This window comes from Scophthalmus maximus, chromosome 22 (genome assembly GCF_022379125.1).
Source record: "Scophthalmus maximus strain ysfricsl-2021 chromosome 22, ASM2237912v1, whole genome shotgun sequence".
Classification (NCBI taxonomy): Eukaryota; Metazoa; Chordata; class Actinopteri; order Pleuronectiformes; family Scophthalmidae; genus Scophthalmus; species Scophthalmus maximus.
The window spans coordinates 3,656,694-3,684,537 of NC_061536.1; the positions used below are offsets into that span (position 1 = coordinate 3,656,694).

Sequence of the window (27,844 nt, forward strand, 5' to 3'; positions counted from 1 at the left end):
AGAAGAAGAAGAAGAAGCAGCTGCAGCACACGGGAGCGTCGAAGAAGAAGACGAGCCGAAGCCGTGTCATGTAATCACATCACGACCAAGGTTACACCGAAGACACTGGACACAACTATGAGCGACATTTGACTGAAACCGGAGTGTCATCTTCACTCGGTGAGGAAAAACAGAGCGCAGCTGCTCGTTGTTAACAGGAGTTAGTCTGTCAAATAGAAAACACCTGTGTTTTCTTGCTAGCACCTTTAGCTAGCGGGCTAGCCTTCATCCGCATGACGGAGGAGCTCACGCCTAACACTGTTTACAGTAATGACCATAACACAAATAACAGGGTTATTTTTTAAGTTGTAAGGCTCTGTCTCTTATTTTATAGACCCTCGCGAGTTAGAAGACACCACGGGGGGTGACAGTGTTCATCATCAGTCACATTGAGGCACTGTTTCCCTTGAAGTTAGGTGGCGTTTAGTTGTCAAGAATATAATGGTGTACTAGATGATTCTGTGTGCGGTCCTCACACCCAGGCGGCTCGGGGGGGGGGGGGGGGGTAAATGAAGCGCACTGCTGATGGTTGCTCAGCTGTTTAAATCTACATTCTGAATTACAGAAGGTAAAATCACACTCCAAGGGGTCAAACGACGTCCGGTCCTCTCTGGTATCGACCCAGGTCGCGATGAGCGTCCCGTGCTTCCTGTCTTCTGCTGCCCGAAGCTTCGGCCTGCCGTGTCCCGTCGCTGGACTGCTCTGCTCCCGGCTGTTGGTCCCCAGCCCCATCACGAGGTGAGTTTCATCTGAACTGCACCGGTCGTAATAGTTGAGGTCTGCTGTCCTGAGACTGAAGAGTAAAGGCTGACCGACTCCCTTGACAACTCAGGAACAACTTTTTTTTACATAATCCAGGGCTGGATCTATTTCTCAGGCCACAAGTGTGTTTTACCCTTATTCAGGGCCAGTTCACCTGAATCACCGAATGTTTCTAAGTCTTCCTGTAGGACTTCATAGCCACATAGAGAGTCTGGGCTTTGTTGGTTGAGGATTTGATACTTCAGCAGTTCACCGATGTTTTTCAAATACAATTTGTCCGTTCTTTACACACAACGACGAATGAATTTGCCCTTATCTGTTTGAGAGCGGCAGCAGATGTCAGAGGCCTAAAGCCCATAATTTAAACTCAGAAAACCAAACATATCAACAAAGCTAGATAAGACAAGTGACAAATTAGTGACAAAATATGTTGTTTGGTAATTTGGGTGAACTAGCCCTTTAAATTCCTTCAACAAGGGCAAAGGTTGTTTCTGTTGTTTTAACCCTCTGGTCTTACAAGACTGTTGATCATTATTACTACCCACTCTCTATGAGGATATTCAACATTCAGAGCATGTGACGAAAACTGTCCTTTTTAATAGAAGAAATATGTCCTCCAAAAGACAAATGGACCACCTGGAGAGGACGGCGAGCAACTCCAGGCAAAATGTAAGTTGACATTTTGTAATGAATACGTTCCTCTAGACTGTATATGTTTACTATGCCACTCTGTCATATAACGTGCATCGAATACTGACGAACCATCCATACACAATTAACCTATTCCAAAAAAACTCCAAACAGGCTGTGTATCCAGCGCAAGTATGTGGAATGATAAATGAGTCGGAGACGGTAAAACGTTTGAGGATAGCCGTCCATCCAGACTTCAGCTTCAAAGCAGGACAGTGGTGAGTAGAGGCTCATATAATTGTTTCACCGGCATTTTCTGTCAGGAGGTAGCATTGCAGGGAGATGATGATGAAATGAGACTCTGGCTTAGAGGTTGTTTTATGAAGCTAATGTGTTTCTCCTCCTCTTGGGGGAAATAAATGAAATAGACGAGTTTAGTTTGCATATAGGCTATTTAGATTTGTGTGACTTTAAGATCAGCAATGCGTGAACACGAATAACAGCTTCATCTGTTCTCCCCAATCCGTCAACATTAGTCTCCTTAAACTTGACTCAAAACAGAAGTTACCACAGTAATCCTTTGGCCATGAAACGGAGCTCACTTTGTGAAACATCTGGTGTCCTTTCATTGTGCCTGTAGTGCTCATAGTAACCACAAGGTGGTAGTGCTGCGTTTGGTTTGTTCTACCACTGGTTTTCTTTTATTCAAGAAAACTTTGAACATAAACAGTTTACAGATCTTAGGATCTGTAATCAGTTTGCAGAAATCTCAATCAGTTTGTAGATCTGATGTTTATCAGGCAAAGACAAGGGTTCAAACCAAATAGGTTTTTTTGACTTGATAAAAGCATGTTGCCTCATGGATTTGTGCAGGGTACAGTCATATGCACCGGGTTGCATATACATTTTTGGTTCAGACAAGTACACTAACAATCAAATACATTACAATTAATAGATTTTGAACATTATAGTCTATAATGTGTCAAAATTAAAAGTGGCACAATGATCATATTACAAAGATTTGTTTTTCAGAGCACTTCTGGAGGGTCTGCAAACAAGTTTTAATGAACACATCTACTAAAAAATAAAAGATTTGATCGTAAATCTCAGTACAAAGTTAAGTATTTCTTTGATGAAGTTTTTTTTTCTCAAGTTTTTTGTCTCTCAGTCTTTATCTCCAGTGTTAATTAGTATACAGAACCGTGCACGTGCAGAGTATGCACATGGGCCCATACTGTAGGTGGGAAGCAGTGAGATACAAAACTGGCAGCCAGCTGCCCCCACGGCAACTGATAATGAATGTAAATAGATGGAATTTTTGTAGTTTTAGTTTCAGTGTTTCTGAGGAATAAAGGGACTGTGAAGTTCTTGGTCTCCAGGTGGGAGAAGAGGAGGAGGAGAAGGAGGTGGTGGGCGGAACATATGTGTGCGTCTTTGCAGCAGATACATATTTATGATGCCTCTGAGGGTTACGGAGTCAGTTTATCTCTCTAGGGTAACAGTGGGTCATTGTGTTGGTGGAACATGAGCCCAACTGTTCAGCATTGTTGTTTTCCTCCTTTTGGGGGGGGGGGGGGGGGTCCACTCTTCTTGTTGATGGTAATAAACTAACTATTGGGCGACTTTCCATCTGTTTTGGTTTTGTTCTCCTTGTTTTCTGGAACCACTGGACCCCTCACTGATGTCAAAGGTCACCACTAGCACGTTTTTAGTCTTGAATTAACTATTGTTTAGAAAAAGTGTCACTCAGCTGTATTTACAGGGCAGATAATGTGGAGGGTCAACTTTGTATTGAACGACGGAGAAATGGGTCTATATTGAAGAAGAAAATTATGATATTCCGAGAATAGTTTTAAAATTAAAAGAATAAAGTTGTAATTAAAAAGTCCAAATATTTCAGGGGGGGGGGGGGAATAACACTTTCTTCCTTCACAAAAGAGGCAGTTTACTCCAAGTCTGTGGTTCAGAATACTAAAGTATGACTTAATGAGATTCTCCATATTCCTCATTTCAAAGCAAGCAACAGGTTCATATTATATTTCCCCTCTTAAATGATATGAATCCTAAAAATGTTATTAAATTCTCATAATCTTATGAATTTTTCCTCTTAAATGTTATTATTGTTAAATCAAGACTGCATTCTGGTAATATTATGACTTTATTCCAAAATTTGAATATATTCTTTTTAAAATAATTTCCTTTTTTTCTGTCTGTTAAGCACTTTATAACTTTTTAAGAAAAGTGCTTTATAAATCCAATTGAAGTGATCATCAGCTGACTGTCACGTTTTGTGGTTGTGTGCACACAGGGTGGATCTCTTCATCCCTGGCGTGGAAAAGGTGGGAGGATTCTCTATGTGCTCCAGCCCGGGTTTGCTGCAGCAGGAAGGCGTCATCGAACTGGCTGTAAAATACACCAAACACCCCCCGGCACACTGGATCCACACCACAGTGAGTCGAGTCGATACGATCATAACTCTCAAAAAAACAGGGTTATTTTCCCTAAAGAAAACTACTGAGTTACCTTCCAGGAGCAGAAATATTCTCCAAAAAGATTGATTTGCACTTGTTTGTATGTGCGTTAGAGAGATGGTGGAAGTCATTTAAAGGTGTGAGTGTAACAAAAAAGATGCAGGAGGCAAATGAGCTGGGCGACGGCATTGGGGTGGTGAGAAGGGAGATGTGCTGCAGAGTTGGGAAATGAACACAGCTACATAATCACACCGCCGGTTGTTATAAAAGTGAAGTGTCAAGTCAGATGATATTTTCAGAATTTCTTCTCTTTGTGTCAGACACTGCAGACGCATTATACTGTACCAAGAATAGGCCGAATTAAATAGTTCTGATTCGCTAAAATCTAACATTTAGTTCATCCACCCATCAAAATTATTCTCTTCATAACTTGCTTTTGTGTTTCTAGTTTCAGTTGTTAGGTAAAGTGACGATTGACAATTTTAAGCTGCTCATGTAAATCTGTGATTGAAGCTTAAACATGCAGTTGTGCTCAGGGGGTAGACTCAATTAATACAAAAATATGTACTTGCTGCTTATCATCTTACTGTATCTATCAAGAACATGTCATTCAACATTTTTTTTTTGATCCGTTGTGTGAATATGAGCCTCTCCCTCTATTTACGCTGCATCTTTGTTCAGAGCGTCATTGTTTTACAGCGGGTCCTGATAAACAGCTCTGAGTGATTTCACCGTGTGTAAATAAGAAACGTTAAGCGGCGTGATGTGTTTGAGTAATCTCAGACTCCCGGCTCTCAGCCCTGAGGTTGTGTGATGATGATCCTTTTGTTTGATATTGTGCTCCGACTGCTCTCTGTGAGGCCTGAGTAGTATGATCATTTTTACACTTATGGTTTGACAAATGTATAAAAAGCAGATGAGGGCATGTTCACTGCTCCTTGTGACTTCACCGGACCCATTGACATCATACTGTACTTGTTATTACTGTCCTCCTACCTCGTGTATACAGAGTATATTGTTAATTATTCAATAGTTGGTCCAGTATTTTACCTCGTGTGTATTATATATAGTAACTGTTTACACAGTTTAAGCAGTGGTGCACACTGCACCACTGCACTGTCTTCCTAAAACTTTGTTGCTCTTCTTTTTTATGCATACATATGTATATACATATTCTTTATATGTATGTGTGTGCTTTTTTGTTCATATGTGTACATAGTAGCTACAGAAAAGGTGTCTCTCATCTGATTGCCTTCTTTTTCAATATTTGTGCACATTTAAATGTTGATATTTTCTGAGATTTCAGGCATAAGGTCGGGAGATTACAAGTAGTAATTTAATGAGAAAAAAAGTTAGAATATTGCAACAATATAGTCGTGATTTAATGTCACTGTCTCTTGCCTCTACCTTTTTCCATATCTCTGTTATTTAATATTCATCCATACTTGAATGTCTTCTCTCCTTCGTCTCAGTGTGCAGTGGGCTCCCGGGTGGCCATGCGCGTTGGCGGGGACTTCTTCTTCGACCCGTCCCCCTCTGACCCCTCTGTAGATTTGCTGCTCGTGGCGGGTGGCGTTGGGATCAACCCCCTCTATTCCATTCTGTTGCACACCAGAGATCTCCTGCAGCTCAACCGCACCTCGGGCGGTCGGGACTACAACATCGGCTCTGCCCACCTGTGCTACAGCGCTAAGAACACCCACGAGCTGCTCTTCAAGGTTTGTGTTTTCTGAGAGATGGTTGTGAGCAAACGTTTGGCCTGTGTTCACACGCACGACTGCAATGTAAAGGGAGAATATAATAAATGCATTAAGACCTGACCTCTGTGTTCCCAGAGCTCCATCATTGAGGCGTGTCGGGAGTTCCCTGACAATTTCTCCTGTGACTTCCATGTCACGCAACAGAGCACAGATGTCGACCTACACCTCCAGCCATTTATCAACCGTAAGTAAAGCCCACACACACAATCACACACCTTTCTTTGTTTAGCTGGGATGACTGAGTGACTGTCACATTGTAGCACAAGTCTGTCTCTGTTGATTTATCTGTGTCATCATGTCGAACAGGCTCTATCACTGCTCCACTTGGGAGACTCTGAGGGGATAGGTGCCGCAGCACTGACTCTTGTTTAACTGTGCGTCTCCCCAGGTGGGAGGATCACGGAGGAGGAGTTGCGGGCTCACGTGGACCCACAGAGGACTTTGTGTTACCTGTGCGGGCCACCGCCCATGATCGAAGCGATTTCAAAAACCCTCATGGACTTCGGCCTCCCGAAGGACAGGATCGTCTTCGAGAAGTGGTGGTAGAACCTCGGGACCGTTCGACAGGCAGAAATCGACGGGGGCGTCCTCTTGGCCCTCTGCCCCTCTCGTAGTCTTCAGGGGGAGGATATGCAGGGTGGGGCGAGAACGGAAAGCAACGGAAATATTCCTGTTATGTGGACATTAATATGAGAGCTCGAGCAGCGGATGAAATTCCTCCTCCGAACCCTGCTGCTGCAAACCCGTGCCTGAACTGTGAGAGACCCCTGGGGCCGCCCACTCCTCACTTATCAGCTGAATCAGAAACAGACAACTGAGACGGGAGTTTTTATTTCTTATAATCCTAACAAGAAGACCGTAAAATAAGCCATTTTCCTCACTGCCTTGCTGAACAATGCAACAAATCTACAATTCCTGTGTCACACATTTTGACACACATTACATACCTTCATATTCCATATTTCCAGACAGTGAGGTTCTGCTTATACAGACGAATAGGTGATATTTAGTTTTACCAATTAACTTGTGCGAGGATGTGCTTAGTTTGAGTGACTATTTTTCATCTATCAAAAATACTTCTGATGTTGACTTGATATGTGTTATACAATGTGTATATATACGAAGTGAAATACCTCAGAGCTATTTATTTGCAGAACCGAAGAGGTTAGATTAGTTTGACTGATTTATAATGGTGTTACTCACATCCAAACTTCACACCACCACTCTTGCGTATTTTTGGAGGAAGAACCCGGACACATCTCTCCCACACACTGACCAGTGTTGCCTGCCTGTTTTACTCATTTACACAATTACACACATCTACAATACCCGTGAACAGTTTTCTCATCCCAGGGTGGAGCGAGTATCCCGTGGTGCGCTGTAATGGAACCACCAGGTGGTTGCGACGATTCGCTCGGATCGCTGAGCATCCTTTCGGAGATGGTGGCGAGCTCCTCATTGTCATCTCCCAGCGGGGGGAAGTGCGTCGAGACTCATTTGGCGTCGTTTCTGCATTCCTTCCTCACGTGAGGGAAACTGTTTCTGCCGGTAGCGAGACATTTAAAAAGGAAATAAAAGGAAATTGTGTCGGGCCTGTTTTTTAACACTTTATTCACCTCCTCTTTCGTATGAAGGCTCATCTCACTACCTACAACACAGGTGGTCCAGGAAATAAGTAACAATCGGCTGATTTCAAATATCCGCTGGAAGAGGAAACCCTTAAGGGCCAGTAAACTCAAATTACAAATTAAACCATTTTTGTCACTGTAGTATTTTGCCAAACAGATCATTTTGGTTTGATGTGGCCAGGTTTTGAAGCCAGCCCAAATAAAATAGACAACGTGGATAAATCAGAGAAACAGGCATATCGCTTCTGGAAAAATGTTGATATTAATTTACTCAAATTCACCTCCATCATATTATGACTGAGACAGAAATCTCAGACACATCACAAAGCCTGTTCGAAAAAAACCTAAACTTTCCATCAGCTAGTTTACATTATAGAGCTAATGACAAAATATCCACGAACTGACCCTTTAACATTAAGAGATCCAGTAAAATGTACTGCGTACATCTCAATGGCTGATAATGCATTATTAATTGTCATTTGTTTCGGCCATAACACAATCAAAATTTTACACAATTTTTTTTATTATACCCCCTAAAATTTCATAACAAACTCAAGGGTTTGTGAATTACCTCAAACATCTTTGGCTCATTAGTACTAAAACTTTGTTTACTGGCCAACATATATTGTGATACTGACATCTATATTAAGATAAAATTAGCAAATGCAGATTTATCAATTGAGCTCTTCAGTACTTTGTGTTACTTTTTTCCCCCTAGTTCTGCCTCAATTTATACTTTACATATAAAAATACAATGAGCCCGGCGAAATCAATACTTCCTCTCTAACAGTCATATTACAAGTAAGTAGTAAAATACAACGATGGGCAATGAAATAATACTTAAGGCTTAAGACTGGAGACTCGTCCTGGGTTGTACTGAGGAGTCCTGTACTGTCTCATTTCTTATAAACACATCACAAAGCAACACTGACCCAAAAGCAGAAAAAACTGCACAACACTTTCCTATTTACAGAAGCTACTGTATAGGCTGATAGACTCGCATCATGAACAGAGCAGATTGAAGCGTTAGCAACAGTGCGTGATATAAATACAGGATATTTGATTGAGTACATGTTGAATGTCCACAAAAAGTCGAGACCGTTTTGTGCCCAGTGTCTCAACAGACGCCAGAAAACAGCTGCTGTTTGATGCGCTCTTCCGCCTTCGCCTCCTCCCTGACGCCTCCGTCATCTCTCTGACACCCGTCTGTCCGTCTCACAGACTTCTCCTGCTGGGACAGAGGGATCTTGTCAATGTCAGTCTCCTCCTCCTCATCATCATCATCATCATCAACAGAATCCCTGCTCCCCGACAGGAACACGGAGCCCTTCTGATGTCCCGTGTCCTCTTCTCGAGGGCTCGCACTCTCGCTCCTTCCGCTATCCCCCCGCTTCCTCGCCTCTGCTTCCTCCTCTTTAGTGTTTCTTCTAAACCTGTACATCTCGGCCTCCGTCACGGGGGACCTCGTCTCCCTCTCCTCTTCTCCTACAGAGCTCTTCTTTGCCTTGCTGCGACCCCTGAGGTTCAGCATCTGAAATCAAATAGATGTATCCGAGACAGTTTTTGCACTTTGTGCTGTGCCTTTCTTCTTTCCGTCTCTCCAGACACCTGACAAACCACAACAAAGCCTCCCTCGTTGACGCCTCTTTCCTGTACAGTTTGAGGCCGACTCTGCGCCTATTATTAGACTTTTCAAGCGGCGGGTTTATATTCGCTGTACATCCCATATTTAGCAACTTGACTTTTTAATGGCACCTTGTGTGAAATGAAGTCGTGCATCCTAGACGCACAACAGAGACGAAGTGACAGATAAGCTGCGGCGATGGGAAAGGAAAAAAGGGGGGAACAAACCTTGAAGTCTTTTCTCTTGCGTTGCAAAACAGGTCTCTGAAGGAAGAGGATCTGCTTGGTTGACAAACTCCCGTCACTGCGGGGAAAGAGAAAAGTGGCACTTTCACTACTGTTGCCTGTTATGTTATGATCTGATGAGCCAGCACATTGCTACACGTATCAAAATCTGGTTTCTGTTCGCTGCGGTTTCTAAAGTGACAGATTACAAGGGGAGAGCGTTTCAGCGACTGCAATTTTTTTTTCCGCAGCTCCGACGGTTTTCAAAGGTGGTTTCACGTCGACATGGGCATGTGATGTATGATTTGTCAGATCTCAAACCATCTGTCCTGTGTGTGTAAACTACACTGTCAGACCTAATACTAAAAACAGAAGGAGACAGGGAACAACTAGGACAAAAAATAATGTTGTCGATGTTCTCGGTGACGTTATGATCAAATGTGAAGAAAAAGCAGAGGACCGGTTTTGCGAGTTCACGGTTGTAACAGTGATATCTTTGGGTGTAGTCCTCCTGTACCTGTTGGTCTTGACAATAGGCGTGGGTAACACACACATTAGCCTCCATCCGTACGGAGCTAAAGACTGGAGCAATGGGATGTAGTCCGTCTTGACCACCACACCCTAAACAGGAGGAAGAGACAGAAACGGCTCTCAGGCCAACAGTATACAATCAAACGTTACAGTACGCATTCCTGGAAGCAAAATTAAGCTCAGCGCCACCACACACACACACCACTTTCCTACATCTCCCCTCTTACATTATATCGACAGAAAACGGCTTGAGCCCTAGGGCACAAAAGGGTTTCTCAAAGTGCACATCTTCTCCAGAGCATTCAAAACTCAAAAGACCCACATCGACAATGGTCCACTGCTCAACCACAATAGCATCGTAGGAGGCGTTTGCGATCTCCTCCGCGGCGCTCTGGAAGATGAACACACTGTCCACAGATGAAACCCCGTTGTCTGGAGAGAGAGAGAGAAAACAGGACAAATTAGAGACAGTCTGACAAACGGAGACGGATGGATGCGATTATTCCACGGATGACTGAGCGGCGGCCTACTGTGCGAGCCATGGACATGACGGTAACATGACGGTGGTGAATATGAAGCTACTGTACAGCTGGGAAGAAATTAATTTTGCTCAGCAAGTCAGGTCAGCTACTGTAACCTGGCTGTCAACAAAAAAAACCTGCCGTGCAGCACTTACGTCAATTTGTAAGTTTCCACCATTCTAATGAGTTTTGCTGTACCACTTCTGATGTTACTGTGAACTCCTGCCGCTTTGAATAAAGTTACATCTATCTCGGTTCGACAGCTGACCTTGCTTGTGGTTACAACTTTTTCGGATTTCAGAGCATGAGATGGACGCAGCTTCAAAGCGACAGTCTGCTGTAGTTTTATTGCTACTAGGGATGACCCGATCCGATATCGTATCGTTGGCAATATTGGCCAAAGTGATTGGTAAAATCCTTCTGATACACTACAGTAAACATACCAAATAAATGCCTATTTACATATCTACTAAGCCTTGAACGACATTCCGGCATCATATTTGACGTTAATTTATTATTATTTTATTAACAGTTTACAGTTAAATTAGTTTGATGCTTGTTTGAACGGTGCTGACCATAAATCATTCTGCCAAAAGTTCTGTGAGAAATAAAACATAACTCAGTCATGTTCCTGGCTATGTATGTCTGTCTCCCTTTAGGGCAGTTGATTCTTTGTCTTACAGTTGAGAATGAGGTGTTAGATGGCTTGGTTAAGCAAAGTGCAGCCTGAACAAAGCATCTTTAATATTTTATTTTACGAGTGGCGAAAAAGATTGTATCAGATCAGTATCTGATTGGTATCGGCAGATGCTCAAGGCTGCAGGATCGGTATCAGATCGGACAGGAAAAAGTGATAACGTCCCATCCCTAACTGCGACGTCCGCGGAACCCACCGTTAGCATCTCCCAGGTGGAAGAACCCGTCGATGAGGCGCGCGCCGCTGGTGAAATGCTGAGTCATGTAGTCAAGCCAGTGCGCGTCCACTTCCGTGGTCAGCCCCGCTTCCTTTTGCACTTGGAGTGGCACCCTCAGCGAGTAGAACCTCAGAGACGTGTTCAGCTCCCCTGTGTGGTTGTACAGGGCGAAGAGCTGCATCCCTGCAACACCAAGGAGACATGGAAATTAGCAACTGGGGAGAGAAAGAGAGATCCACCTCCTGATGATTTGTCACTACTGGCAACAGACAGGAGGCTGGTAACTTACGCCCTTGTGCTGGTGGTGAGGTTGCATTCTTATCTTTCTCGGAACTCTTGAGACAAATGTGGTTGTTGTTGTTGTGTGTCGTCTCCCTGCTTCGTCTATCTGCACGGAGAGAGCTGGACTTTTTCTCGTGGTTGCGTTCGAGTTCTGGAGAGCTGAGCCGGCCATCGGAGTTGGAGCCTCGTCGCTCTCTCTGGTTCAGAAGGTTGAACTGTTTCTCTGTGGAGTCCCTGCGCTCCGGCGGACTGCGCCCCAGCTGTCCGAGACGCAGCTGGCTCCCCTGGGTCTCCGCTGGGTTCTGACTTGGACACCACTGAACCACATCTACGCCAGGTTCACTGGGATGTTGAGGTGGGTTTGTTGATTCCAGCGACTCTTTCAAAATGATCTGCGTCGTCTGAATTTGTTCACTCGACTCATCTGCGCCGAGCTCTGAAGTCTGGGCGGGTTTCAGAGGGCTGAAGTCCAGTTCTCTGGGCACCAAAGGCTGTGCGTTACATTCGACGCTCTCATGATCTAACTCGTGAGGTTCAAAGGGGCGATCGCCTGGTCCTACGCCACTTTGATCTGGTTGCGTCTGATCTGTTGGGCTGGTGCCGGCACTGAAGGGGTGTCTGTGAATGGGCGAAGGGCTCGAATGTAAGGATGACAGCTCCTCGGGGTCCCACTGGCCCAGGAAGCAGGGTCCACCACCAGGCTGCTGGAGGAAGCCCACAAACATCACCCCTTGCTCTGCTACATCCTGGATCTGTAGAGGTAACACATGCACACACACAATGTTATCACCTTTAAATACCCACAAACCCAATTATAATCAAATGTGAGCAACAGATGAATATAACTAATGACGCTCGCAGCACCAGAAATACATTCACACACGTCTCTTCAGCTACAGTCAGTCAAACAAAGCCTCATTTACACACAAACAAAGGCTGAAGTATGCAGAGTAGACATTTGTGCAAAATAACAACCCATCTAATCATCTGCGAAGATCAAATATTCAAATGACAAAAGGACCTCATTATATCAACGCACCCTCGCGTGTGCATGGGTGTGACGGCGTGTGTGTGTGCCTGCGTGTGTCTTGCTCCCTCCCACGGAGGCTCCGGTGGTTAATTGTCAGTTGATACTGGGGCTGACAGTTTTCGACGGGCTCGACGGGAGAGAAATCAGATTGCAAACTACCGCTGAAAAATAGTGAGACACATCTTCCCCTGTTACGTACAACTTTTGACACTTCACTGATCCTCTCGCGCACACACACAATATTTATAAATAAACAGTCTGTGTGTTACATCCATTACATATTATCTGATGAGTACGTGCAGAGACTGATTGAGACAGAGTGGGTTGGCTAGTGAGAAAAATAGAAGTACAGAATTTCAAAACTACACACACACACACACGCCCGGTACCGCTCCTGGTTTCTTATCTCGAACCCTGACAGCCGGTGATCTGATTGGTTATTCATGTCACGCTTCCAGGAGCCTATCACATTATACGCAGCGATGTGCATTTCCATCCAATCAGGTTTCCCTTTGTGCTCGCTGGGTGTTCAGATGCAAATCTACTCAATAGTGCACATTTTCATTTCCCATTGCAGGACTGTTGGCAAATTCACGAGCAGACGCTAAAAAAAAATGAGTTTTACAGCTGATAAATGCCAACGATGATGCTGTGGCTGCCGGGGCATCCTCAGGGGTTAACGCTCACTATATTTCACCCCCGACTACTGTAACCTTCCATTCATTACGTAGCTCCTCCCTCTGCTCATCCATCACGGGAGCATGAATGGTGCTGTAGCGGATGAAACTTGTTGGAAATCCAGTATGTTTTGCCATTTTTTTGCCCACTTGGGTCAATCAGTTTTCCAGGGGACTCTGTTCTTGCTCAGTTTCCCTCACAATGAATTGTTAAAATCCCTTCCAGTCGGGTAAATTTGCTATATTTTTTTTTTTAAATGGAAAACCTCTCATGAAATGTGCATGTCAGTACCAGAGGCTGCGTTACCGCTGTAATGATTTGTTCACTGGCACAGCAGAGAGAAACACAAACATCTGAGGTCAAGGAGATGTGAACCCCCTGCCTGTGTGTTAGATCTCTGCATGGCTATGACATACTCTGCAGTGGCGCCGATCCGATAGGCCAGATCAGTGTCAGTGCACTGACACTAAGGTACAGTACAACATTAAAAGGACCAGCCATGATGTAATCCGTCTTTGGCACGGTCCTTACAAAATAGTGGTTTGCGATATCAGTTGCATTCATTCGCTCACAACTGGCTACTTGTGTTGGCTCTCACAAAAATGAGGGCACAGAGTGCATCAACCCTTGTTCCAGTGTCAGCTGTTTGAAACTGAAACTGAGCTCGTCTTTTTAAGGTAAAATTAGAAAAGACAAGTTTTGAGTCTAGTAAAACTTTTTTATCTTCTAAACACTCTCATTAGAGCCTCACTTCAACTAGACCCTAACCAGGTGTTTTTTGAAATCTGTTTAAAAACTATTATAATTTATTTATATCGTCCCAGTCTCCCTACTCCCGTTCCCATTTGGTACCATTACCGTACAGTTGCTAGGGAGCACTGGCCCCACCAGGTTTGGATTTTACTCTTGGAATAGGTCTCTTTATTTTGTTTGAAACATATCTTACCCGGAAAAAAAATCAAACCTTCCAGTGCAAAACAAATGAAGCCAGTTTGAAGAATGACTGGCTGCAGACCTAGTGCCACGACATTCTTTGACCCCCTTGTTACCTTACAAGAAATGATGCCGATTGCAGTGAGGTATGTTGTATTTTAAATTTGGGGAAAATGAGACCACCAGTCGTGAGTTGAGGTATAAAGAATAAGTATCAGTAGCGAACGATGAGTCGGTGAATTCCTAATACTCACACAGGATTAAATAAAAAGTGCAGATTTAAAATATCCCCCGTCTCCTTTTAACTGAAGGATTCCGTCTGCTTCGGTGAGATTCGTCGTTGCATGTATTCGCCGCGGGGCTATTTCTCTGCAATAAGTCGAGCAATGTGAGGGCCTGCACCCTGAAGAGATGCCTCATTACTTAATTCCTATATGAACAACCCTGAAAAATTACAGTCTTACAAAAAAGCGAATGCCGGCGACTCGATTCTATTTGAAGAATAACTGACGTTCTGTCGTTTGAATGGCAAAACAAAAGATCATTATTTTTATCCCAACCTTCAGGAATCACTATTTAACGACAAGAGAACTGAATCATGTGAGCTCAGACTACCTTTGTTGGCCTGACGACCCCGCGCCGCGTCCAACTCACCCTCTTGACGTAGCTCTGGATCACCTCTGGGTCAGCAGTCTGATGACCCGCCACACACACATCGGTCTCCAGACGTTGTCTCGACCACCTCAGTTGGCTTTTCTCTGAACTATAGGGTGAGACGTGAAACAAATACAGAGTGTGAAACATCCATCATGTGAATCATGTTTCATTCTGTTCTAATGAACTGTTCATGCACTTCACGTTTCTTTTCTATACATTATTGCCCAAGCAGTTGCAGGGGCCCGGGAACATTACAGTACAAATGAGCCTTGACTCTATCGATTCTGGTAGACAGTCTCATGTTCATGTGCACTCATTGACCCAGAATGATCACAGCAGAAAGATTAATGTCAATTCTGGGACGGGATGAATTTTCCATTTAGGGAGAACCCACATTCACCACAATCACAAAAGACTTATTAGACAGAGAAAAGGGACTGAATGTCCTTCTGCTCGCGCTGTGAGACACCATCATAAAAGGAGCATTCAGATATGACTGTTCAGATTTGCATTGAGGTCAGTGGGAAGGCCGTGGCAACATCTTGTGCTCCGACGCGTGAGTGACATCTAGCTGGATTTCAAACAGCAGATCCATCGGATTTTTTCTTCTTTCACTTTTAGGGTTTTTGATGAAAGGGCTCGGCGGCGATGGGGAGATAAAAGGCGGAGTAAAGGGGACGAGGAGGCGCGAGCAGGACAAAAGGAAAGGGGGGGACAGCTATCACTGAAGAAAGGAGATGAAAGGATGGAGAGATGGTTTCTCTCTTTCAGCGTGCCGTTCCCCTCTGGCGGGCGCTGATGATGCAATCAGCCGTCTCCACGGTGACAGGTGCCAGGAAGCAGCGTGACCACTTGGCGGGAGGGGCATCAAAGGAGCAGCCCGGCACCTGCCTGTGCATTAGTGTGTGTCCGTGTGTGTGTGAGAGAGAATTCACAATAAACGAGCACATTGAACTCAGGAGGATGCCTAAAATTGTAGACTCAGCAACATAGTTCCTATAATTGCAGAGAATAAGCGACAACAAATGGAGGGTTATACGTATAACCACGGCTCTCCGAGTGAAAAGACGAACAAAGACTGATCCGCAGGAGCCCCCATTTCTATAGGAGACATTTTCTTCTTCATCCAAATTATTATTATTAAGTTCTAGTAAGCTGAAATCAGATATGCTGGATGCTGGAGAGAGACCGTGTATCATTTGATGTGTTATACATCAATCACCTGTTCTGGAAATAACCAATAAAGGGACTGAGGGTTCGTAATTATTAAGGAAATCTTCATATTAGAAAAACTGAGACAGCAAGCGGCGAAACTGAGAAGAAAATAGGAAAAATGACTGATATCATTCATAAACTATACTCTGCTCAGATATGCTGGTAAATATTGTAGCTTTTTTAGGTGAACCCAGAAGAGGGTAAAAAAGAAGAAGAACTGGGTTACAGAGGAGATAGCTACGCATTATCAAACACTATATTATCATATATAGCCAAAAGTGAAGGAATTGGGACAGTGAGCTAAAAAAAATTGTGGCCGTCTCATGTGGAATTAATTTTACATCTAGAGAAGGAGGTGAAGTGCAGAATTGTTCTTGTGATAATGGGATTCAGTTGGCTTCCAAACAATGAGTTTGCAAAAGCTGCTGCCGAATAGCTATTCTCTCGGATTATGGTTCAAAATCGAATTTATCTTAATCACATCACCCTGCAGTGTGAATTTTCACAGTCAAAACCGGTTCCTTCAGTAGAACTGAAGCTGACGACAAGGGTGTGTTTGGTTTGCGTACCTTGGCGTCTCTCGGACCAGCACCGCCCGGTGAAGCTGGCGCTGGATGTGCGCGTGGCGAGGGCCGCAGGGGTGAACGAACGGGTGGAGGGCGACCAGGACGAAACCCTGCGCGTAGAGTTCCCTGACCTGAACCGGCAGCTCCCGGACCGAGGAGAGACACAGCACCGACGACACCGGCACCTCTGCAGGGAGGAGAGCGGAAGAGAGGGGATGGGAAAAAAAACGATTTTGTCAAGAAGGTGGTCAAGGCCTGGATGTGAGAGAAAAGGAGTAGGGATGTATTTGGATGTGGATAAATACTGGAACAAATAGGAAGAGAGAATTTAAAAAGGGTGTGAAAGACAGAGAGCATGCTTCAATATGATCATTCCCACTGAACCACACATGGCATCTTCACGCTCAAATCTGAAACTAATCACAGTGTGACTATTATTGTCCCTGTCACCGGCACAGTGTGGCTTTTGCAGGCATATGCATGCATGTACAAAGACATGCATGCTGGGAAGTGCTAATTTGAACACTCTCTCACTCACACACACACACACACACACACACACACACACACACACACACACACACACACACACACACACACACACACACACACACACACACACACACACACACACACACACACACACACACACACACACACACACACACACACACACACACACACACAGTCGTCTATTTTAACAGACACAGTTTCACTTACACTAACAGACACGGTGCAATAACATGCTGTCACCTTGCCTCTTTGGGCTTGTGTGGTATTAGCAGCAATCAGCAGCACAAGAGTCAGTCACCTTGTTATCAAACACAATGGAAAGAAAAACCTCCTCACTTCATTGGTAACGGTTAGCGGGGCTTATCTCACAGAAGCAAACCGTCACTGTCACTCTCTCGGTCGGTGCATTGTGGTAAGGCTCTGTCTCTGTTGTTGTTCACCGGCTTTTACAGGAACACATGTATGTATATATGGGCTGTGTGCTTCTGTATAGCTGAGTGAAGCCAGGTGTGTGTGTGTGTGTGTGTGTGTGTGTGTGTGTGTGGGGGGGGGGGGGGGGGGGGTGAGAGAGAGAGAGAGGAGGGTGGGGGAAACATGATGAGAGAGGTGAAGAAATGGGAGACTGAACAAGAAAGAGGCAGTTAGCAGAGTGATGTTGGGAGATGGTGAGAGAGAGAGAGAGAGAGAGAGAGAGAGAGAGAGAGAGAGAGAGAGAGAGAGAGAGAGAGAGAGAGAGAGAGAGAGAGAGAGAGAGAGAGAGATGAGGCTGTCTGTGCCTGAATGCTTGTCATCCTTTCCCATTCAATCTCATTTGCATGGGTCTGGAAAGAAAATAACCTGAATAAATTAACTTGACACACACACACACACACACACACACACACGCACGCACGCACGCACGCACACGCACGAGGGGAAAAAAAAAAGATGTGCAAGCCATCTCATTTTCAATTTGGTCTCCATCATCTGGCGCGTTCACACACGCACACACACACACACACGCACATGCACACACGCAAACACGCACGCACGCAGGAGGGGGGGAAAAATAGATATGCAAGCCATCTCATTTTCAATTTGGTCTCTAACGCACTCTCTTCACAACCATCTCAGTTAAACAATGGGAGAAAAGAAAAGAAAATCCCAGAGAAAAATCAGACCATCACATCATTTTGGCATTAACTGCTTGGAACCAGGAGCATCTTTCATCCAGCAAACACTTAAACGGGTGTCTGCGGGGACTTGTCAAAAAAACAGTACAGTGATGATGATGATAATAATAACAGCTGGAGACTGGCGTGGGGGGGGGGGGGGGGGGGGGGGGGGGGGGGGGGTAACAACGATCCTGTCACCGTAAACAGTCATTAGCCGTCATTAGCTCTGCGCGGCTGGCACTCAGCCACCGTCGGAAAAAAAGCGTGGGGCAGAGGCATCGCAGCTAATTCAGGCAAGGCGCACACAGAAGTTATTAGGGTGTTACGCGGCGTTCCGGGCCGGGGAGCAACTTAATTTATACCGTCTTGTCACCGTGGGGTTTAAAAAGGGGAGGCTGCTTCAGAAAAGGGAACAGCTCAGGGCAGGAAAAAAAAAGAAGCCGGGTGGAGTTTTATGATGCCAGCAAAGTGAGGCCAGGGGAGGTGGAGTGTTAAAAAAGAAAAAAGAGTGCGAGTGCGCAAAAGGAGTGTGGGAGAGCATGTGTGTTTTTAGTGAGTTGGAGGTGTGTGATGGGAGTAGATTCAGTAGGTGCGACTGTATTTGCGTCTTTGAGGGTCAGAGACAGTGGTATGGTGAAGTACTTGCAAGGGACCAGGGGGGCCTCTCCCCCATGAAATCACTGGCCCCCCCAGTGGGCCCCCCTGGAGAGTTGCAGTATCATATGCATAAATGCTACATACTGGTAAAATTCTCATATTTTACTCGGGTACGATTCATTTACATCAATAAAGTATATTTTTGTATAATAGTTAAATTGTATAGTTTGCTCTAAGTGCCACGGGTTTGAAGGAGCAGGATCCAAATTAAGGTAAAGGGCAAAAGGAGTATTTACTAACTAAGGTAACAAAAAACAGACTTAAATAACGAAATCCAACTCTACAAAACTCAAATCCAAAACTCCAAAATATACTACAACGGCATAATAGAATTAGAGAGCTTTTGGTTTAGGTGTGCCACCCTGAGATTTCCAGTCCCCCCCCATCTGGGCCCTCCTGTGAAAAATTTCTGGGGGCGCCACTGTGTCAGAGAACGAGACACATGCATCATCCAAGCGCACAAGAAGTGTCTTATCGGCTGCTCAGCTGTTGATTCCCGCCCCTTGCTATTTCCATCTCTCGACCCGCAGCTTTGACCACATGACAGCCGCAGTGTGTTGCGATCATCGACCACTCACTTTTTGACTCTTTGGATTTCACAAGCCGGATGCACGAGAGTCATCCGCCTTCCTTCACACAGCCATTTCAAAGGGCTTATTAATTCCTTGTATGTGAATCCCCCGAGTTCTCTGCGCGTGTGACGGCAAAAGCACACTCAGAGGGTTGTGTGCCACAGTATCTCTCAGCGAGCGCGTATGAGAGCCGTCGCCTTTTTGCACACGAGACAGAGTTTGCACTAAGCCTGCTAGGTGATGCATGGGGATTACTACTCACACAGCCACCCTCGAGGCTTATCCCTCTGCCTGGTGGAGGTTCACGTTCATTTAAATAGCGCCCTAATGACTTGCAGGAGGTTTTTAGGTGAGGATATGTGCCAAAACAGTGACTATAAAATAATCAACTTCCTGGAGCCAAGAGCTTCCCCACTGTTTGGGGAATGTAGCCGCCGGGCTATGACAGTTGTTGGTCAGCGCATGAGCTTTTAATCGAATGGGCCCTGATCTCCACGCAGAATGTCTGAGGAGGAGTGGCTGACAAATACCAGCTGGAAAAAAGAAGAAAAAAATAAAGGTTTGCTGTGGTGAGAAGAGAACAGGCGCGCACGCACACTGTACCATGTACTTGTGATGGTGTGAATCCTAGTCTGGCTCACTTTTGACACATAGCAGCTCTCTGCCATCTTTGCTGGCGTTCGCTACAGGCATTTGGCCAGCCAGACAAAAAAATGGTTTGATCTATGTCACATGAGCATTTTAAACTATTTTTCATTGGAAAAAATGGTTACCGGGAAAAGGGCATCAGACAGTGCGGTTGTCACAAACTGATGGATTTGCGCTCCGCATGCTCTCTGAGTCGAATACATTAGGGCTGCAGCTAACGATTATTTTCATAATCGATGAATCTGTCGATTATTTTCTCGATTAGTTGTTTGGTCCATAAAATGTCATTAAATGGTGAAAAATGTTGATCGTGTTTCCCAAACCCCAAGATACTGTTTTTTTCTGTCCACACACCAAAGATATTAGTTAGTTATAGGTCGGTTAGTTATAGTTTAAGTGTCAAAGAAGGGCGAAGAAACCAGAAAATATTTACATTTAAGGAACTGAAATCAGAGAATTTTGCTTTTGAAAGCAACGGATGGATTACCATTCGATTAATCGATAAACTGTTGCAGCTCTAAAATACATCACGCCGTTTCCAATAGCACACATATATCTTGTAAGGTAGAAAGAATATATCAACTTTGTAAACAGAGGAAAATATCCATCATAACATTCAGGTGTAGATCACTTACAAGTACGCACACACACAATATATGTACAAAACCCAGAGTAAACAGTCACGCGCACGCATGCACGCACACACACACACACACACACGAGCATTAGACACATGTTGTAAGTTTTAATGAGACGAGTGGGTCTCCGCCTCATCAGCAGAGTTCGAGCTCCTCGCTCCTCGAGAGCGGCGTTAGTCGCACGGCGTCACACCTCACTTCCCTCCTCACGCGTTCGCAGATTCCTGACTCCCCGCACGCGCTCCTCCTCACGCCTCCTCACGCCTCCTCTCTCTCTCTCTCTCTCTCTCTCTCTCTCTCAAGAGTCCAGGCCTGACTAGCTCTCGCTGCATCTTTTTGCGCTCACGCGCCGTTCACTCCCTCACCGTCCGTTCTCCGTTACACCTCCTCGACTTTTTTCTTCCTCCTTTCTGCTTTGCTTTTTTTTCTTTTCTCTCCCTGCCCTCCCGCCTCTCATCCGTTCCGTGCTCTCTGCTCTCTCCCGTTCCTTCTGCTCATGATCCGCGCGCAGCCTCAACACAAAGGGAGGCCGGATTAAAATGTCACACATGGCTGTTACATTTCGCACTCAACATTCATGCTGACATGTCGAGGTAACCAATCAATGTTACATGGGGGATAATGGAGATCACGGCGCTTTTTTTTGTTAACCTCCGTTGTGTGCTTCAAATGAATTGTCCTCGTGCGAATCGCGGGCCAAATGCCTGAAACACTGAACACATTTCTCCTCATCCCCCCTCCTGAATTCACCACAGGGTCACTGTGAACCAGCGTGAGCGAGCTGTTGCTTAGTCACATGGAAATATTTTTCGGCTCGAGCATCGCTAGAGATCATAAAACGAAGGCTGACACCATATTATCAGCCACATTGTTTCTGGCGGAGGGAGTCATCGCTCACCGGTCAAAGTTAGAAAGCAATCCACGCCGCTCTTCAGTCCGATCATTAAGCTCCTCTTCCCGTGAACGCTTAGTTTAATAAGCAGCCACCTAGTCGGAAACATATCTTGGAGGGGCACCAGCAAAGATATTTGTTTTTCATTACCGTGTGGGAGTCGTCATGTCACGCTGGCAAGTAAATAATATTATTAATGGCAGCCAAATTGAATTAAAGCATGGATTTGACCGTGGGTTTCCTCAATGTCATGGACTGACATACAGATTCCTCTATCTGCCTCCCACACACACACACACACACACACACACACACACACACACACACACACACACACACACACACACACACACACACACACACACACACACACACACACACACACACACACACACACACACACACACACACACACACACACACACACACACACACACACACACACACACACACACAAATAAATCCCCTTTGCGGGGAATGAGGTCTCTCAATCTCCACAAACAATCAGATAATCCTTCAGGAATCCTTCACTTCTCTTGGTCTCTCTATCACAAACGGAGAGAGTGAAAGAAACGGAGAGATGCAGACACACACACGCACACACACACACACATCTTAGTAGCTGTGTTTATCCTAAAAACAGAGTATAGCCATCGTAAGCAGCTCAGGTGGTGTCATTGAGTTTACCATATAAATGACCTACCTGTCTGCCGTAAGATAAAACCAACTCTATTGACTAAGTGCTATAAAGTGTTTTGTGTGTGAGTGAATGTGCCGCTGAACACTTAATGTGTGAGTGTGTGTGTGGTCCCTCTATGTCTGTATATGTGTGGGGCTGCCGCCGCCACCACCAATACGATTGGACAATGTATCTGCCTGCTGTCTTCAGCACCATGAAAGACGAGCGATCCTCTTGTCTATTGTGTTTTGGTCACCACCCCCATTTTCGGTTGCCAGATCTCTCTCGGCCAACGCTACAAGCCCAGCCCATTTGCCAAACACGACAGGGCTGGCTGAAAAGGAGGGCCGACTGGCAACCAGACCATTGCCGCTTGGCCGTGGTGCCGTGCCTGCTGTCTGTTACAGTGTCGCATTGGAAATGCTTCTTAAAGGGACTTCAGCGAGTCAGTTGCACCTGATTCAGCTTGTCGGGTGATGGGAGTGCACGGCGCCGGCTTGTAGAAACATTAAGCCATAAGGGAAAAGCTGTGATTTTTTTTCCATATCTGCTTCAACACTATCTGTTTCTTCTCCTCTCCTCGCTCTTCCCTCTCTTTACAGTCCACACCAACATAATGGAAGAATTTGTATTTTTAGAAGCCAGATGCCTCAAGAGCATTGTCATCAAACATTCTCAAGACGCTGCAAGCACAAACGCACCATTTTTTATATTCACATATTCACACACCCACACACCCACACACTTTCTTGAGAAAGCATGCAAACACACAACGGCTTTGGTATATTGTCATTGTGTGAGGGAGAGGCAGGGGGGAGTTGGAGGGCACGACTACACCGTGCACAATAAAGCTGAATCTGAGAATTAGACAACTCTTTGAACTCCCTGCAACAGGAGCAGCAAAACAGACACAACTTCAGCTTATGAGCCACTTTCTGCCCTCGAGATACTTACGGCAGTGCTGCAGAGTTGCTGACCTAAACATTTCATTTAACTGGTTTAAGTTGGAACAGCATCTGTGGCTATTTTACAAGTGGAACACACACATGAACAAACTGAAGCAGAGGATGAAAAAGCAGAGCAGAGTGCAACAGAAAACATAACTTGACAACAACACTGTACTTAAAAAACAGAACAAGGCGCTCAGAAAAAAGTATTTCTTTGGATTTTACCCAAAATGTGAAGACACATTCCTTAAAGCGTATTCCCTCCTCCGGACTGGAACTGGGACAAATGTCAAATCGGATCTGAATGAAGCTCGGCTGCTGCATCTGATGGCCAAGATTTGTTCTTTTCAGTTGAGCCGTGTCCGATACTGCCTCCCCTGTCACTCATTCATTCACCATTTCTCTGCAGTATAATAAGAACCACTCAAATCAGATTTCTAGGCACTCTGGATTCCTATCACTTTGACATCTGAGGAGAAAAGGTGCTGACGAAAAACAAGATGATAGGATTTAAACGATATGACCAGGTGTTTTTTCTAGTTTAACCATGAGTAAAACATTTAAACATCCCCAGTTGAAGCTTAAAAAAAACCCTGAACTGGGTTAAGCTAAAGAGGCAAATTTGGAATAGCTAGATTAAGTAAGAAAAGTGATATGGGTGGGAAGCCTATTTACACCTGCATTCACTGACATTTTTTTTTGTCACTTTGGGGTGAAACAATAGACTGTGAACACAACGCTGACAAATGATCACTTTATAAAGTTGACATTGCTGGTGTGTTTGCACGCAGTTGCTTATTTACATAACCATCAGTTACAGCACCAACATTCATTCATTAGCATTCATTTGAAGTCATATTTCAGGCCACCTGGCAAATTAGCATTTCAACATTCACTCATCTGTAGCTCTGGTTTGGTCTCCTTCAGCTCTTTCTTCACTCAGTTTCTGTTTTATATTATTATATAGACAACTTAAGACTGTATATAAAAATGGACGTAGTCACTGGGTCTTGAAGAAGAAGCCAAGTGCCCGAAGCCTGTATTATCTGGAATGACCAGCAGAGGGCAACTCCACGGGTCGCAAAGGGAAGTCAGTTTCTAAAGAAGTTTATGAGAAAATAACTCTACTTCTCACTTTAGAACGTCAGTAAACACTTTCATGGGGAGATTATGGTCTCAATCGCTAGTTTCAAGTCTTCTTCAGTACAGCATGATGTCCATTTTTGTAAATTATGGTCCTATTTAGAGTAAAATAAGCGATTAAGCCCTGGATGCATTAGAGCATGGATACCACGTGATCGACAGCTAGTACTGTCCAATTCAGGGCATGGTTGCAGGTGTAGGTGGGCGCACCGTGGACAAGCTCTCAGGCAGACACCCCCCCCTTCCTATGTCTGGTTCGAACAGCACCAAATTACGGAAGTGAATACGTCACGTGCAGCGGCTAGTCGTGCACGCCCTCTAACAAAGTCTGCTGTCTCGTTGGGTGATAATCATCTTTTATATTTGTCAATATAAGTGACTGCTTTGACGTTAAATATAGTTATTTGCTCCATAGGTACAGAGCGAGTAAGCAAGTGTGGGAGTCAAGTCACACGAAGACCACATCCCAATGGGTTTCACAGGCTCGGCACAATCTCTCAAAGGGACAAGGAAAAATTTTGAAACGCACAAAGAAGGAATATGTGTATAGTATTAAGTGCCCATGGGAGAACTGTGAGAAAGAGACCATTAGCAGTATATGTACAGTGTTACTGTAGTCATACCTTCTTTCCCCAAAAGGAAATCCAGGAAGTGGTAGGTGTACGCCACACCCACTTTAGTCTCCACCTGAGGCCGTCTGAGAGTGGAGTAGATATTGCCTGGACTTCGCTTCTCTTCTGCCTTCCGCAGCTTCGGGAGGCTGCACCCCATGTCTCTGGAGGAGGAGAGGAGAAAAAGGTGGGCGTTAACAAAGAGTTGACTGGGAGACATGGAATAGACAAGAGCTTCTAAATATACTGTACAGAGCACATTTAGCACTTGCGTGCTCACATGTAAGCTCACATGGAGGAAAGAAAGTGAGTAACCCTCTCTCTCTCTCTCTCTCTCTCACACTCACACTCACACTCACACACACACACACACACACACACACACACACACACACACACACACAAACACAAACACAAACACACACACAAACACACACTGCAATAATACTGAAATATGAGTGTCAGCCATTACCTGTTTGGTGGGCTGTGATACGGGCATCTCCTAATCAAATGGGGCTGATTGGGAGCGACATGTTTGATCAGAACGAATTAAAGCAGAAAATGAGACCGATTTCCTGCCCTGTCAAGCAGAGCGACATGAGACGAGACAGACGAGGAGAGGAGAGGAGAGGAGCTAAAAATGCTTTACCCAGTACACATGTCTATCCAATAGTGCTGCAAAGAAATCTGTTATTTTAAGTTTGAGGACTTTTTCAGATTGTGTAAAGACCAGCAGATATACTTGGGATTAGAAGCACAGTTTGAAATTCCTCCTCTCCTGAATTTCAACAGGCAATTTAGACACAAAGGTCTGCGTTGCATAACAAGATTTGGCTTTTCGTGACCAAACGATTGTGGAGGGGGGGAAAGCAGAAGAATGACAAATAGGTTGAGGTTGCAAAAAGGAGAGGACAAGAGATGGACAAGTGAAAAAAGGAGGAGGAGGGTGTGGCCAAATCTCATCAAGCTAATCTAATGTGACAGCATTGGTACCCTCAAACCATCACCACCGTCACAATTAATATCCCCGTCTGGCGCGGCTTGTAAGAGACACACAGTGAGGTGTGTGTGCGTGCGTGTGCGTGCGTGTGTATGTGTGTGTGTATGTGAGTGTGTGTGCAAATGTCTTCCCCAAAGGCTGGTCTATATCTGTATCTGCTCATAGAGAATGACACAACTCCAATTAGGCCAAGTGCATGGACGTTAACTCGGCTAACGATCCTAAAAGACTACATTAAATCTAGTGTGTGTGTGTGTGTGCGTGCGTGCGTGCGTGCGTGCGTGCGCTTCTCGAATGCTTGGTGCATGCACTTCCAAAGGTCAGAAAGTTGCATAAGGCAGCATCTTCAAATACATCTTTCATCGATCATATGTCTTGAGACAGTGCACTCCATCGTTTCTTATTTTACGAACAACAAGCAATTAAGAGCCATTACTCTTTCAATACAACGTGCTCCTTCATAATGAGGACAAACGAGGAGAGACGGCACTCTGGGAGTCGGAGGATGTGCAGGACAACAGTATATCTTTTCTTCTGATGTGTCCCTCTTCCCTTCTTGCTCCAACCATCTTAGCCTGTCCACGTCTGTCTACTCCCCTTTTAAACTTGCATGCCATTCTTTAGCTCGTCATGTTCATGATCTTTCTCCTCGTCTGACCTGTGCTTTGAATCACCCCTCTTTTTTAAAGTGTCCGGCCGGTCCTCCGCTTCTGTCCACCATCCTTGATTAGGACAACTCCCTTCTTTCTAAAGCTACAATGGCCTTGATTGGTCATAGAGAAAACCTATCCCACCCCGCCCCGCTTTCTATGTGTCTATCTGATTACAAGAATTCCCAAGTCATCCTGACTTTTATTTTCACTCCATTCCCACTCGTTCCATCCCTTACCCTTCTATGTCTTATTTTTATCACCATCCATTTCTATTATTTACTGCCGTTACATTCTAATGATTCTGTCACTCCCTGCCTACAGTACATTTCCTTTCCGCAAACTATCATCCACCCTCCCCTCTGTCCGTTCAGCCATTCTGTCTAGTGGCTCGATGAGCTCTTCCTGCAGAAATGCTCCCCTGCTGAGCCCGTTAAGTCCAATAAAACCATTATAATGTCTCCAGACAGACAGTCAGCCGAGTGGGCCCCGGGTCATGTCTAAGTTACAGCATGTAGATCCCCTCCCAGACATTTCCCCTCCAGGCCTGCGCTTAAAATATGTTCAGTGTGCTGCAGGAAGAAAGGTGGGTTCACGCACAGACGTTTCATAGGCTTTATCTCCGGCTGGATGTGGGGAAAGGGCATCGAGGGGTGAAGCACGAGATAGAGGACAGAGAAGTGGTCGAAATATGATAATGATGATGATGATTTTCCAAAAGCGGGATTATGAAGAGAAGCACGTAGGGAGGGAGATAAATGTCCATGGAAAATTATTTTAAATCAGGTTTATCCCATTTTCAACTTGCTCGCCCTTGGCCTGGCCTTAGCTTGAGCATTCAAATACAATTTCTAATCTATCCACTTGCAAATATTCACCATTCAAAAAACAAAACAAAAATCATATTCATTCTTTGTCCTTATTTTTTATGCATAAAACATTATGCAGTGCTAAAAAAATCATGACCATCTTTAATAATTTGCTCACCATTTTGCTCTTGGCAGTTGGTTTTTTATTGCTCTCTAAGAAAAAACATGATGGCCATGGTCTTGACTATAGCCCACAGCTCCAACCGTTTCATCCAACATCTCATCGTCCTTGTCACTGTACACGACGCATTTCATTTCAAAACAAAGGCCTCGCTTTAAAAGACAAACCCTCGTCTGAGAGGTCTTCGAAACAGATCTCTGTAATTGGACGCAACGTCGCATGGAGAAAGAAAAAAAAAGAAAAGGGTAGAAACTCCAGCAAGTTCAAGACTCGAGGCCTTTTCAA

General features: G+C 44.8%; 2 protein-coding genes across 6 annotated transcripts in view; one reads left to right on the top strand and one right to left on the bottom strand.

The window, feature by feature from the left end:
* Positions 1-7,253, top strand: oxnad1 (oxidoreductase NAD-binding domain containing 1). Of its 2 annotated transcripts, none has more exons than XM_035620738.2 (8): positions 1-159; positions 605-777; positions 1,404-1,470; positions 1,606-1,709; positions 3,740-3,881; positions 5,375-5,620; positions 5,738-5,846; positions 6,051-7,253. In XM_035620738.2, exons 2-8 carry the CDS (start codon positions 671-673, stop codon positions 6,206-6,208), a joined length of 933 nt encoding a protein of 310 aa, XP_035476631.1. In that variant the 5' UTR covers positions 1-159; positions 605-670; the 3' UTR covers positions 6,209-7,253. The 2 variants fall into 2 exon arrangements, with proteins under 2 accessions (XP_035476631.1, XP_035476632.1); XM_035620739.2 differs by having other exon boundaries at positions 1,425-1,470.
* The window catches only part of rftn1a (raftlin, lipid raft linker 1a), a 23,538-nt gene continuing 2,943 nt past the window's right edge, over positions 7,250-27,844 (bottom strand). For 2 of the 4 annotated variants that reach the window (XM_035620734.2, XM_035620733.2), the window contains 9 exons: positions 24,932-25,083; positions 16,469-16,652; positions 14,682-14,790; positions 11,394-12,138; positions 11,084-11,287; positions 9,992-10,101; positions 9,656-9,759; positions 9,142-9,217; positions 7,250-8,821 (listed from right to left, as the gene is read on the bottom strand). In XM_035620734.2, the coding sequence (XP_035476627.2) occupies positions 8,408-8,821; positions 9,142-9,217; positions 9,656-9,759; positions 9,992-10,101; positions 11,084-11,287; positions 11,394-12,138; positions 14,682-14,790; positions 16,469-16,652; positions 24,932-25,079 (2,094 nt within the window). In that variant the 5' untranslated portion in view covers positions 25,080-25,083 and the 3' untranslated portion in view covers positions 7,250-8,407. Of the gene's footprint in view, positions 8,822-9,141; positions 9,218-9,655; positions 9,760-9,991; positions 10,102-11,083; positions 11,288-11,393; positions 12,139-14,681; positions 14,791-16,468; positions 16,653-23,390; positions 23,555-24,931; positions 25,084-27,844 lie in introns of those variants that run through there. The other 2 variants (XM_035620737.2, XM_035620735.2) reach the window with 2 other exon arrangements.

Excerpts from the sequence above, each read along its gene's own strand:
- oxnad1 (XM_035620738.2), top strand. The coding sequence starts at position 671 with ATGAGCGTCCCGTGCTTCCTGTCTTCTGCTGCCCGAAGCTTCGGCCTG. Across the intron at positions 778-1,403 it reads GTCCCCAGCCCCATCACGAG|AAGAAATATGTCCTCCAAAA; the intron begins GTGAGTTTCATC and ends CCTTTTTAATAG. Across the intron at positions 3,882-5,374 it reads CACACTGGATCCACACCACA|TGTGCAGTGGGCTCCCGGGT; the intron begins GTGAGTCGAGTC and ends CCTTCGTCTCAG.